This window comes from Mytilus edulis, chromosome 9, assembly GCF_963676685.1.
Source record: "Mytilus edulis chromosome 9, xbMytEdul2.2, whole genome shotgun sequence".
Lineage (NCBI taxonomy): Eukaryota > Metazoa > Mollusca > Bivalvia > Mytilida > Mytilidae > Mytilus > Mytilus edulis.
Window position 1 is genome coordinate 83,365,875 of NC_092352.1, and position 15,509 is coordinate 83,381,383.

The 15,509-nt window shown below is 31.4% G+C and overlaps 1 protein-coding gene across 1 annotated transcript in view; it reads right to left on the minus strand.

The window, feature by feature from the left end:
• The window catches only part of LOC139489192 (voltage-dependent calcium channel gamma-3 subunit-like), a 50,684-nt gene that overhangs the window by 20,619 nt on the left and 14,556 nt on the right, over window positions 1–15,509 (minus strand). Inside the window, exon 2 of the mRNA XM_071275377.1 lies at window positions 686–766. Within this exon, the coding sequence (XP_071131478.1) occupies window positions 686–766 (81 nt within the window). The remainder of the gene's footprint in view (window positions 1–685; window positions 767–15,509) is intronic.

Sequence of the window (15,509 nt, forward strand, 5' to 3'; positions counted from 1 at the left end):
AAAAAACATCGTATTTGATTAATAGTCATATACCAGAAAAACTTTAATCAAAATATGTACAAAACCAAATCAATTACAAAAATTATAACTAACCATTACTAATACTAATATCTAAATATCGTTTGCATGTGGATATAAATACTGCATATACAATAATATTGATTTAAGAATATTTGAATGATCTGTTAATTGTTAGCATAGGTTTATTGAATTTGTGTTGTGTGCTCAAAGTCATACAATTTGCATTCATTATGTCAGTCCGCATCTTGTATTAATTAGTTACATTTATTATCTTCTGTAAGGGTAAACAACAACAGTGTTCGGCCTTATTCAGCCATCGACATTGTCTACATGCACTGTTATCTATTTCTTTTTGGTACTGGTTCAAAGTCATATTATTGGCCAATGTCTGATTATTAACTAAGGGACTTTGTGCTCCCTTGTAGCTTGCAGTGTGAGCCAAGGCTCCGTGTTGAAGACCTTACTTTACCTATAATTGTTTACTTTTACAAATAATGTCTTGGATGGAGGGTTGTCTCATTTGCACTCGTACCACATCTTCTTGTATCTATTTTATATTGTTTACGATTTTTCACGCAGATATCCCATTACTGCTTAATGAAATTTGCTTGACCCAACACTTTTCATTGCTATCAATTAGTGACAACGTTTAAACATACATTACCTAATATTTTCATATCTAAGGTATGATCATGGTAAAGCTCCATCTCTGTTGGGAATAAATTATGATCTCTGCATGTTTCTTCTGGAAAAAGAGAGAAAACAAACATTTTAATATCCAAATAGAAAGTCATAGCGCTACTCTTGTTAATATGTTTTATTTCCTCTTGTTTTCCTCTTTATTGTATTTTATATAAGTTATTCTCTGCAATTCAATTCAAACAGAATAGAAAGTGTTAATATTTTTCAAACAATCAATCTGGAAGGATGATGTCAAAAGTAATGTGAAATAAGATTGAACACATCCGATCGGATTTATTATCAATTATCTTTTATCACGCCGATGCTAATCAACATCCTCTTTGTTTACGTTAAAAATGAATTTACAAGCATAGCACAATAGTATATCGTATAATCTCCATTATTATGTTTACTTCTTTATGTATCACGGAAACTCTTTATTGCTTTCTTTTTATTGACCTTAATTCTATAATGTAATGGATCACCACCATTATCACAACAATAATCAGTGAAAGAGACAAAGTTTGTATTGAAACCTGACATCTAATCCATTTTGGTGAGAGTGAAAACAGCTACGAGAGACTAAATAAACTTAAGATTTGCTTACATTAGCGAAAGACTACACTTAACCAATTCCATTGAACAAAAACGATGTATTTCTAACCTAAAGTTGAACTGAACGATGGTTTGATAAACTTCACTTGTCATTAATACGAAAGTTAATTTTGAAGCTGAAACAAAATTTCTGTTAGAGGCTGCTTGATACAAATCTTATTGCGAACCAAATAATTTGACCTTGGATTCGGATTTCAACAAATCCAGCACTAATTATCCAGTTGAGATCAACCGTTCGAATTGTCAATGATTTTTTTCTATTTAATTAAATACTGAACATACTTATCAAACAATCTACTAAAGAAGACAACTTTTTAAAATTGAGTAAGATTTTAATCTAAACAAATATATTCTATTTTATTTCATTGACTGAAATTTTTCATAAGGGGCTTTATGTTCGATTAGATCTTTTAACTTCACATATTTATGAAAGCGGAGTATTGAAATAATATATATATATTGTCAGTTTGGCTCAATATGTCACATTGGGCTAACATCACTAACGAATTTTTGGCATCCAATTCATTTATCAAATCTCATTTGAATCAGTATTAATGCAGAATTTTACATGACCCAATTAGTTGGAGATGGCCAATACATGTGCTATATTTTAAAACAGAAGATGTTGTATGATTGCCAATGAAACACCTCTCCACAAAGGCTATGCATGTTCATTTAATACAAAGAAAAAATTTCAAAATGGAAAGTTAAACAAGGGAGCCACCAGGGAAAACCATTTTAATATTATATTTAACATTGCCATAAAAGCGGGAGGTTTGGCATGCCACAAAACCAGGTTCAACCCACCATTTTTTTCTTAACATGTCCTGTACCAATTCAGGAAAATGGTCATTGTTACATTATAGTTCGTTTCTGTGTGTGTTACATTTTCATTTTGTGTTTCTGTTGTGTCGTTGTTCCTCTTTTATTTGATGCGTTTCCCTCAGTTTTAGTTTGTAACTCGGATTTGGGGTTTTTTCTCAATCGATTTATGAGTTTCGAACAGCGGTATACTACTGTTGCCTTTATTCATTGGCTTATTCGGATTACACAAAAATCATTCATAAGTAAAACATGATTTATATTTTGTCGATCTATGACACGACATCAAACAGATCTAGATACGTCATCAAACGATTGTACGTGCATGTTTTGTCTGTCTTATCATGGGTATCTCAATGTTTATTTTGGGTCCTACTACCATAACATTGGCTATTGAGGGTCGTCTCGATGATTATTATAATAACGTTTAGGCTACAAAAACGAACAAAATAAAGATACATTATAACGAGTCCATACAACGATTATTGTTTCGTTTGAACTTTTTTATTTTGGATATTTGTTACAGTATGTAATAAATCAAATATAAGAAGTTTAAGTCAAATCGGTGATTATGAATTTCCCAGCTAATGTCCCTATAACAAATCATGAAAATATGTGAGATGTACATTAATGAGATAGCAAATAAGCAACACTGAATGACAGGCTCTCAAGCAACACTTAAAAAATTAAAATCATAGACTGTTTAGTTATATTTTATTGAGAACAGATCTAACTTCAGTGTTGCTTGACAGCCTGTTATTCAATGGTGTCTCCGGTTTTTGTTTGTCATTTGTTTTTATTTATTTTTTAGCATAAATCCAGTCGTTGGTTTTCTCGTTTAAACTATTTCATAGTGTGTCGTATCGTTGTTTTCTTTTATATTAGACTATATTTTATGGGTTTTGCTCCTTACTGAAGGTCGTACAGTGCACTATACTGTCATAATGTTTGTAGGTTAGTTTTTCAAATCGGTTATCAAACAACATTTCCTTATTTGTTAATAATCAAATTATGTCATTTTGTAAAATCATATACATTTTCTTAAGTTTGAAACCATTTTTGTTAATCTTTAGTATTCAATATACACTTCATTACATATCATCTTATTATTCAAAAATTCCATTAATATTTTCTCAAGCACTTATAACAAATAAATAGCTGTAGGTTGCCCTAACAATTATAGTTTTTATTTCGACAATAATATGACAGAACATGAAGTTTGTTTTGGAGTACATACAACCGTGATTGAGGAGACGAAACAATATGAAGGATTGCTCACTTTGAGACGATCATTATGACACTGTATTAAAGTACATCCCATTTGTGCATTGCCAGACGCTATGTACATTGATGAAAGAGCTAAACTATCGACGTCCATTATTATTGAGTATGATAACCTAATCATACATATACCAGGATTAAAACGTTTTTTTTCGCCAGACATAAGTCTCGTCTACAAAAGACTCACCCGTGACCCTAAAGTTTTTTTAAAGACAAAATAAAGTACGAAGTTCATGATCACACATAACTTTTCAAAAATACATAAATGAAAGCTATACAGTCATGTACCTGGAATATGAAATCCTTAATAAGATTGAAAGTTTTTCAACAGTTTATTTATTAATATAGCCATAGATTGGCACTCACACCACATCTTCCTATATCTAAGTTAATGATAACTCATGTCAATACAGAAGAGATGAATGTACTTTCTTTATTGAATATTTGGTCATATCTATAACTTACTGTTTACAAAAGTTTTGAATTTTTGAAATACTAAGGCTTTTCTACCTCAGGAATATATTACGTTAGCTGTATTTGGCAAAACTTTTAGAAATTTTGGTCCTCAATTCTCTTCAACTTCGTACCGTGCCTTTTTAACTTTTTTGGATTCGAGCGTCACTGATGAGTCGTTTGTAAACGAAACGCGCGTCTGGCGTAAATGCAAAATTCAATCCTGGTATCTATGATGAGTTTATTTACAATTACACAGAATGTATTATAAAGTCGTTATCAAGACCTTGCTATATCGTATATAACTAATCCAGTTAGCTTAGTTGTTTAAAGACTTGCTACGACGTGATAACGCTTTATACTCACACTCACTAGCTTCCGAATTTGTCAAGGTGCAATATTATTTTTAATAGTACAAATTCTCATATAAAGTGTAGTCTCATTTTAATTTCCCTGAGTGTTTTAATATTTCATTTCAATCATTAGCTAAGATTTGGACTTAACAATCGTTTACATTAATCATGTTAATTTCTAGAAAGGCAAAAAAGCTTTAATTTACCCTTTTTGCATTTCTGCTCATTAATACAATCTGGTTTAAAATAAAAAGCAACCAGGTGCATTAGTTGGTGATTGTATGATGATGTGAGAGGCTATATTTGTAGTCCTTTTCGAAAACACCGGTTTTATCCATCAATATAAAAGGACAACTTGAACAAGTAAAAAGTGTTGAAAGTGACTTAAAAAAAGAACAATCCACCAATTCAATCATCGCCGAGTCAGAACCTTAGCTTTGCTTTTGTAGGCGAACGGAAACCCTCTGATTGATCTCTACTCATTCTATCTACAGTTTGAAGATATGCAATACACCCGGAACAACAAAAGCAAAGCGCCTTTGTTTGATTGGTAGTACAGATGAAAACTTCCTTCATGATAATGAATACCGACAGAATAAAAAAAAGCAATCAACATAATTATATCTATACATAAACTGCAAGTGTGTGGCCGAGATGTTTCTTGCATACTTAAGATATGTATGTCCTTCAGCTTGCGTGTAGTGATAGTTATTATTGGTTCTAAGATATGCAGAATGTAACAGCATATATTAATTAACACTAGATTGACCCATCAATCAGTCGTCACGTTATAAAATGAACAAAGAAATGAATAAACTCTTCACCTTTCTGAACGTGCAGAGATAAAGTATTATTTGTATGATAACCTACTTCTAAAAGCATTAATATTTTCCCAAAATAACCTTTAAGCGGCTTAAACATTTATATTTTATGCTATATGTACACAGACATATACTAATAATTGCATTATTCTTCAGCAAAATGGACATATTAATATGGACACCAGAGGATTCCACACGGGAAGGATCATTAGATAACAACTTAAATTGATTATTCACTCAAATGTACATCAGTATCAGAATTCACATGATTGTGTGCTAAATGACGACAGTTAGATTGTTTGCCCATTTTAGTCTACAATTTGATGGTATTACGTTACAGTCCATACAATTCTTTGAATATTTCATAGAAATTACCATTGTAATATATTATTTGATTTTCTCTGGATAATGAACAATAAACTAAGAAAAAAAAAGAAAAATCGCTACATGTTAACCCCTCGACAAAACTGCTTCTAACGAAGCCTCGAACATACAGTCGTTTCCAGCCTAGTTAGCTACATATGGTCTGCCAACAGTAAATACGGTTGTTCACACTTTTGGTACGGCTATCTAAGCAATGTGGTAAAAAAAAACTCAGTATTTTGAAATAAAGTCAACATTGTATGCACCGATACTTCTCAAAGAAGACCGCAAATATTTCGAAAGTACTCAACTTCCCCAATTTGAATGACCAGTGAAAAAACAAACAAAAATAACAGAGAAATATACGTATTATATAATACGATCAGAACACAAACATCATTATATATATTCTTCATTACAGACGACAAAAAGGATTCAAATAGAAGCGTCAAACATTTCTAAATTGTTTCCATTATGCTTGTTCACTTCTATTACATACATATGGGGAACATAAGCTTGCCTCCCCATGCCGTTACATTTCAATTGCTTGAAACCAACAAAGACACATTCCTGGCATTTAGCATCATACTGTAAAGAGACGAAAGATCTGTTTTTTATAATCTTTTCTTTCTTTTAAACCGTTGTTTCTGCTCTATTTAGCATGTTTATTCTAGCGTATATACATGATATATATCATATTCTGCTTAATATATCGATAATAGTTATCAAAAGTACCAAGATTATAATTTAGTACGCCAGACGCGCGTTTCGTCTACATAAGACTCATCAGTGACGCTCAAATCGAAATATTTATAAAGTCAAACAAGTACAAAGTTGAAGAGCATTGAGGATCCAAAATTCCAAATAGTTGTGCCAAATACAGCTAAGGTAATCTATACTTGGAATAAAAAATCCTTAGTTTTTCGAAAAATTCAAAGTTTTGTCAACAGGAAATTTATAAAAATGACCACATGATTGATAATCATGTCAACATCGAAATGTTGACTACTGGGCTATAAGACATTTAATTGTTCATTGCTGTGCGTACTGTGCATGAGTGCATGACTAACAAATGTTCTATGGAATTGTTAAAACAGTTCCGATATAACTAGATGACAATAATTATTTGTTTCCGCATTTGACCAATCTGGCTCTTATCCTGACAAAAATACCCTTTTCACTTCAAATGGGTCTTATATACGATAGCCAAAACCGCTAACATCCCCTACGGGATGCCAATGTTAGTTTAAATTAAATTACTTTTTTTAGAACTGAATTTACAAACAAGATGCATTATTCAAGTCATTCCAAAGTCAAAGCCAAGCTTTAAAAATATTTTTTTTGCATTATATACAAATCAGTGAACAAGACATTTTTGTGAACTCGAGATGAACATAATGAAGTTTTATTAATGATGAAAACCATGCGACTTGCATAATTATTCCCAATTGAGCCACGGTACATATAATTTAACCACAAGCAAAAAATTGGGTAAAAGATCATTACAAATGCTGCGCAATCCTCAAAGAAATGTTGTCAAAAGATCTTGATGTAGTTAAGTGTACCTGTAAAACTTCATGTTATTGCAAAGGTCTTTCATCTCTAGATAGTAATTAGGTGTAAAAGACATTACATAATATTTGTATAGATAATGTAAAGTGTAGGAATCAAATTCAAAAGATAAACTTTACGTTCATTACTGTGATAAATCAATGGAATTATATCATAGCAGTATGCATTGCACGCTATGAGACACAATATATATATATAACTCGTCTAAACATCAACCCAACAATGTTAGATCTGTAAATTTGCTTTCGCAAATTTTTGGTTCTTCCCTCGCCGGGATTCGAACCCATGCTACTGTGATATCGTGACACCAAATCGCCTGCACTGCAGCCGTCCCGCTAGACCACACGACCACCTGGGCTCTCAAAAAAAGAGCTTTCGCTGGCCGTGTGTTACCTTTCCTCGTCAGTTTTAATCTAGCGGCGTACTACAGTACATGATATATAAGGCATGCAAATGTTATTGTTACAGATCAGCTAAATTATCTATAGTAAAGGATCCTACAAATTAATGTAATATACAGTCACAGAAAATAATTATATTTATAAGTACGTCTGAGTCAGTGACAATATACTGACATGTCCTTGACAAGTTATAAGAAAACAAACTGCAAAAAGTCAGCTAAAAAGTTCCTTTGACAGATTAAATAGAACGTTATGGAGATAAAAACGTCTCCTAATTACGAATTATAAACGTTAAGTAGAAATACTAAAGTAAAGAGATGTGGTAGGGTTTCCAATTAGACAACTTTTTACAGAAGTTAAAATAAGTAAAGATAGTCATTTATAGGATCACCTTACGGCCTTTGACATTAAGAAAAATTGTATCAGATATATGGCTATAAAAGGCCCGAATCAATTCTAACATGCGCTTAATATAATAATTTTTATGATAATCATTGAATGAGTGTCCAAAGATAAACTATAAAAGTAAAGTTCTTTTGCATTATAGATAAATCGGTGAATAAACCATAATTACTTATCAGATATGAATATAATGAAGTTTTATCAGTGATGAAAATAATGCAATTTTATCAGCAATGCAAAACAATGCGTCTTACAGAATTCCTAATTGAACCATGGTACATATAATTCAATGATAAGCAAACAAACATTGGACATCATACCATTACAAATGCTGAGTAATGTTCAAAGAAACACTGCCGCAAGATCTTGTTGTAGTTACGTGTACCTGTAGAACGTCATGATATTGCAAAGGTCTTTCATCTCCAGATAGTAATTAGGTGTAATAGACATTACCCAATGTTTATATAGATTATGTATGAAACAGTTTAAAAACATAAACTTAACGTTCGTTAATGTGTTTTTCAACCCTATTCTTGTAACAAAGTAATGGTATTATATCATGGCGGCATGCTTGATGAGTTTACTTGTAAGCTATTATACAAAGTATTCATAGATATATGCCTTTGACAAGTGAAGGGACAGTATACCGCGATAGTCAGCTAAACATGTTTACTTCAATATAGACGAAAACACAATGACGTCTTACTCATCGACCCTCTTCAGAATATTTCTATTCGTTATGTCGTCAAAAGGTTATGGGTTTCAAAAAAAACTTACTACAGTTGAGTTCAAAATTTACTATACAAATGTTTTAAAACAAGAGACACATTAACAATCTTAGTTTTGACAAATTTTCTATTTATCTTAGCTCAATTTACCAGCTTTGCATAACATTGCACAATAAATTTTGGCATCCTAATTCAACGTTGTATAATACAGTGTAAATGATAGACTATATACGATTCTAGACACTATGGTTCAAATTTTGTCCGTCGACATACTGTTGACTGCTATGAACGGAATATTACACGAGACAAATTTAAAGATGGTGTACATTGCATTACGGGATGTCCTTAAAGTAGTTTTGACAACAACCAATGCTCCAATCTTATCTGTCGGTCTTTTTTTTCATCCCTGTAAGTGACAGTTGGGAGATGTAATATATGGCATATTCATTCCACAGGTACTATTTGTATATGATGCATCATAATATGACTTGTTTTACATCATTATTTATTCCGTAATTTTAACAATCAAACTATGCAAAAAAGCTCATAAAAAAATACCAGAATTGTATTAACGACGGTTTCGTTTACACAACACCCATGAGTGACACTCCAATCTCAAAAAAGCTTAAAAGGCCAAATAAAGTACGAAGTTGACGAGCACTGAGGACCAAATTTTCCTAAAACGTTTTTCCGAATACATTTTGTACTGCGAAGTTAGTTGTTACAAGATTTTGAAAAAGCTAACCCGCATCTAACTGTCTATGGGTTGATAAGAAACAGAATTGGGGTAAGTAAAGGATATTTTGCAATCATTTCAAACTGTGATAGTGAATTAACAAAGAAAAAATATCAATACAGTCAACGAATGGCATTGGTCTGTTATCGGACAAAGGTACACACATATATGGCATATCAATAATCTCAATCCGTCCGGATAGCGTACAATGAAGTAAGAACCAGGCGGTGATAATACACATTGAGTAGCAAAGGTTTAAAAGATTCAATTTGAATTAGAAAAATAATTGAAGAAGATTTAAACGTAAGCCTTAAACATAAGCCTTACTGCAAGCTATCTAAGATGCATCTGATTTGTAGAGATCAAACAATCACTTATAATATAATTTTACAGTGAAACGTATTTTTGGTTTGGTAGCGGTAAATATCAACAGAACCTACAAACGCAAATTCTAGTTACAGATTTTGCTTTCAGCTGACAGACAGATTCAGACCAAATAACCGCTATTTTTAATCACTGAAAATTATCATTATGCTAATGCCCTTTAAATGTATTTAATACATGCATATAAATAGAAAAACATATGCATCAAAACAAGACTGGTCATAAACCATGGGAATCGACTTTTGACAATAGCCTCATTCATTATGAATTAACCTCCAGATACAGTTGGTACTAACCTGCTGATATCTAATTTCAAAGAAACAGTTACATGCCCATAGTTTATAGTTCTCCTGATAAGTTTTATAAACCAAATATATAATTACTCATCAAAGGCTGACATGCAACCAATTACATCTACATGCAATTGGATGTGCACTCATATAATATATGCTTGTTAAGTTTCTTGTAGAGGGTTGGTAATTGAATGCTTAATCACAATAATTGTATTAACATGTTTCGTACTTAATAATCTTGCAATTACCAGAGCTCCTGCAAGACTTCACACAGTGTGGTAGAATTATAAATCAAGCATAAAATACACAAATATATAATGCAATTTATTCACACATGTACTACTAGTAAAAAGTCGGTATTTTCAGTTTAAACACTACTACTGGGTCGGTGCTATAGCTTCTGATAGACAGTTGTTATATAAGTCTCCCATGATATCATCCACAAGGTAGTCGATCTGTCCTTTCATGTGTAACTTACATTGTAATTTTATTGTATAGGGAATGTCCCAAGGTATCAATCAAACCAGACAAAGCCATGACCAAAGAAACAAAAAAACCAACAACAGTAACTACAGTAACTACAGTAACAAAGCTTTTCAAAGAAAATTAAATATTGAGTAGAATGAACTCTATCACAAACTGGGATGAAACTCATGTGTTTCGGAAGGTATACTATATGCAGCTTCTGTTCTATATGTAGCACAATCAGTGGAATGTGGTCATGATAAAAGAAAATGCGTGGTAACTAAACTCATCATTAAAAATTTGTCACACAAATATTCAGTAACGAACATTACGAATTTTACACGTGGAACAAATATTTGTGTCAGCAATAACACTTTTTTCAAGGAATTCATTTTATGATGTGAACCGAAAGCCTTGATATATCTTATCAAGTTATGGTCGGGTTTTTGTCTCTTTGACACATTCCCCATTTCCATTTTCAATTTTACTTTAATGTAGGTAATCATGGTAATGCTGGAATGTTGCTGCATATATAAATGGGAAGTTTACCATAAAAAAAATTAAATCATCTCCTTTGTGAAAACATCTTATCTTGATTACGCCATTTTTTGTTGTAATACCCTTAAATGCTTTAAGCATTTTTGATAATAAAATTTGTGATTTTCTACTAAATTATTGATATCAACTTATCAAGGAAAGTGTAACTTCATCTGCTTTGTATCCATTTTACAAGATTTATGAATGTCGGCATCGGTAAAACAATTATCTATTATCTCGATGTCAATTAGATAGATTGTTCCCTACTCTATTCTCGGTTATTGAGAATGGAGGTGATAAACGCAGCCTAGATTGAAATCACTGATACCAGTTTTGTTTCGAAATCAGGGCACATCATTTCATGCAGATTTGTTTTATTTCAGTAATCGAAATAAGAGAAAGGGTGTAGATCTCAAAAGACTAGTTTAAATGCGGTAATTTTCATTTGCCTCTTATACGTCATTTCAAGTGGATGTTGTCATCATATCCTAAAAAGTTTTATCCTTTAAAGATCTTAGTTTTAACTTTGTTCAATGCATGCACTGCCGCCTCGGATATAGGGCGAGTAATAGCCTGACATACTGTTTATTGCTAAAAAAATTACTATCTCTTTATTCAAATCTACTTTTATACTTATTACATTTAGTATGAGCATGATGAGTGCATTTTCCTCGTGCACTCAAACTGCATCTGAATATCTTAAAATCTCGATATTAAAATAAGCTTTATCCTCTTCATGCAGGCGTATAAAACTATGCCATTATGGAAATTATCAAGTTAATTATAATGTGCATTAAAAATAGTTTTTATTCATTGAAACATAAAATGCTATTCAGTATAAAAATAATTTGACGTAGGTTGTATAATATTATTACAACATGTGTCTGCCTATCTTAAAACCATGATTCCATTTAAACGTTGTATGATAACATGCATTTATCATGAAATAAGGTCCAATTTCTGAAAATCTCCAATTAAATTATTGCAAATACTTTGCATAAACCAAAATATCATGGGTGTATCCGATAGGTTAGTGTGTTCCTTTTAACCACATTATCACAGTATGTCTAATAAAAATAGCGTCGTAAATATCGGAGAGTGTTTACTTTTATCAACTGGTTTTTTTATATATATTTTGAGATTCGTATACAATTGACCTTGTAATCATATAATTATCATTGCTATAAAGGACATATTTAACTCAATCTTTTAAAACATATCTAAAAAGACATTTCTTATTTCCGTTATATAAATATGAATAAATTTGATTGATATAATGATATAAATTAGATGCAATGGTAAGATATTACGCATTCAAACAGTCCGCTTAGTAATGTATCCATTTTTATCTTTACAATTAGTACAATGTGTTTATAACATTATAATGTATAGTGTTTTTTAGTAATAAAGGGTTAACAGAATCCAATAAATTTAGTAAACAACAGTGTACACTCTGAAATTTCTGGCCTGATTTCTTAAGGATGATTTGTTTTAAGCTGAAAGTCGTAACGATTAAAGTTCTTTATTCAAGTGAGAGGTTTAGCAAGATATAACACCAGGTTTAATTCACCATTTTCTACATAAAACAAATTCCTGTACCAAGTCAGGAATATTGCAGTTGTTATCCATTCGTTTATCGTGTTTGACCATTTAATTTTGCCATTTACTTAGGGAATTTCCGTGTAGAATTTTCCTCGGAATTCGGTATTTTGTTACTTTACTTTTTTTTTTGTACACATTCCTTTCCGTTATAACAATAGTATTACGAACAAACTCATGATAAACCGTCATCATACAACAAATATCAATAGATCCTTATCCAAGAAAGCGTCACTATTGCTAAACCAACAATCTGCAGTATTATTGCTTTTCTCTTTACTGTAGGCTAGCATATGTTTTGATAACTATTACATAATATTTTCAACGACATACCGCCTTCAGAAATAAAAACGTTATCTCGATAAAGTATCAAAATGACAGAAATTAAAAGGAATGTTAATAGAAAAAAAGCAGCCAGCTGATACTGTTTGACATTCACAAATACCTCTGGCGACGTTATTTAGACCTTAACTCTCTATAAGTACTATTCCAGATAAATATGTTTACTGGAATAAATGTTCTTTATAGTTTTATACAAGCGTTATTTAATTGTATCAGATAAAACAACCATTTTCAGTTCAAATTTCATATTTTAGTGATAAAGACTAATACAAGTGTTGAATCCTTTATCAATTGCTAATTTATGAGAGGTTTTTTTCGGACCGATTGGTCCATATACAAAAATGTATGATTACAGAATGTTTATAAAACAACCTCGTATTCACACGTACTTGTCTAAAGTCATCGACGGTTGTATGGATTCTAGTATAAGATATATTTCTGTTTTGACAATTATGTCTTGACGGCTGATCTGTGTTGTATAATCAGCTCAGAAGGTAGTGATTTGATACTGACATGATTTACAACATATCTTTCAAAACAATTTAGAAATTATTTAAAAACAAAGGTTCCAACTCACTCACACAGGGTTCACCTTTGACGAAATTTGCTATCCTTTTAGGTCACCTTTTTGTTCATATAATTCTTCGCCTATTTCGGTTCTTATACAAACTATTTTTTTTAAATAAATGTATTCCCGTAACAGTGTGAACAAACTATAAATACGTTTATGTTGCCAAGGGTTTATTTACAAGTATAGTAGTTCGAGTTCGCGATATACACCAAACTTAACAAAAAATATAATTCTCGTTTCCTTTTCTTCATTTCATAGATCTTTTTTCGATATTGATGACCTCATTTTAAAATCTTTGACAACTGTGATGATTTCAGCTTCATGAATGTCAAATTTCCATTTCTAATAGGTAACAGCCTATATGTTTTATTGTATGACATTAACAAGTCATACGTGAGCTCATTCATGTTCACACTTTTCATTATTACGTCATTGCTTCTTTCACTAAAACTGTTTCAACATATTCAAGACAAATAATGGCTGAAATCGATACCATTATCGCAAATTGGTTGACAGATACTATGTTACTCTGTCTCCACGCACTAGCAACATTTTTTTCGTAGACCTAGATCTATAGAATAGTGGTCTGATCTATAATACTACCGATTATTTCCTACTTCCGATTCGGACATTTTCATTTGATGTTAACGACGATTAGGACATTTTCATTTGATGTTAACGACAATTCTGATATTTTCATTTGATGTTAACGACAATTCGGATATTTTCATTTGATGTTAACGACAATTCGGACATTTTCATTTGATGTTAACGACGATTCGGACATTTTCATTTGATGTTAACGACAATTCGGACATTTTCATTTGATGTTAACGACAAATCGGACATTTTCATTTGATGTTAACGACAATTAGGACTTTTCATTTTTCGTTAACGACGATTTGGACATTTTCATTTGATGTTAACGACAATTTGGACATTTTCAATTGATGTTAACGACACTTCGGACATTTTCATTTGATGTTAACGACGATTTAGACATTGAAATTTGATGTTACGACGATTTGGACATTTAAATTTGATGTAAACGACAATTCGGATATTTTCATTTGATGTTAACGACGATTCGGACATTTTCATTTGATGTTAACGACGATTTGCATGGCAGTCGATGCATGCATAACTAAGGATGTTTACCCAGTTATCTCAATCAGTTTTGCACTTTTTTGAGTTGATGCAATTCCCACAAATTTTTCCTGATACTTTGGTTTGTATTTACATAATCGAATTTGTAAGATTTGGACATTGGTAAACAAGTATTGCTTTAATTTTCCGAAGAAATAAAATTGAATACTATTGAATTTGAACCCTATTTAATTGACTATGAAAGAAGAACATTTGATTAAGTTAATAATACTTCACACCATTTACCAACACGATACATCTTCACACTTTTAACCTTGTATTTTATTCTGCAACGCAGTAAGAACAGACTATTTATCTTCAATAATATTGAACAAAATCTTGTTTGCGACATAATGATACATGCTATAGAGATTGCCACTCTGAATATAATATATCTTAATATCAGCACGTGTCATCTTCTCTATAGTTGTACTGTATTAACATAGTGATACAATGATATCATTATTAAAGTAATCATAATTTTTAATAGAGGGTCAACTTTGTATTACTCTACTTACGTAAAAGTGTTAATGGAACATATTTAACAGTGTTGTGCGTGTGCAAATTATTCATATTAGATTTAGCTGTTTTTTTCATTAACAAAACTATAGCATTTTCTTTTCAACAAATGTGTCATAAATGTCTTTGACGTATGTTATCATTATCGACTACTTGTTTGGCTTTTAAAGATCATATTTTATGACCACGTGTATCCTTAGATTTGTTCGATGTTTTTGTCATTCTGTAGAAAAAAAGTTTTGTAGTTACCCATTTGTTCTGTTAGTAAAAATTATGCAAATTAAACATCATAAAAGTGTCTGCGGTACACATTATGCAACTTTATATCATCTATCACAATTAAGCCATTGATACAAGTGGTATTTAAGAATAGAACGTTTTCCTTAGAGACCTTCTTGGTAGAA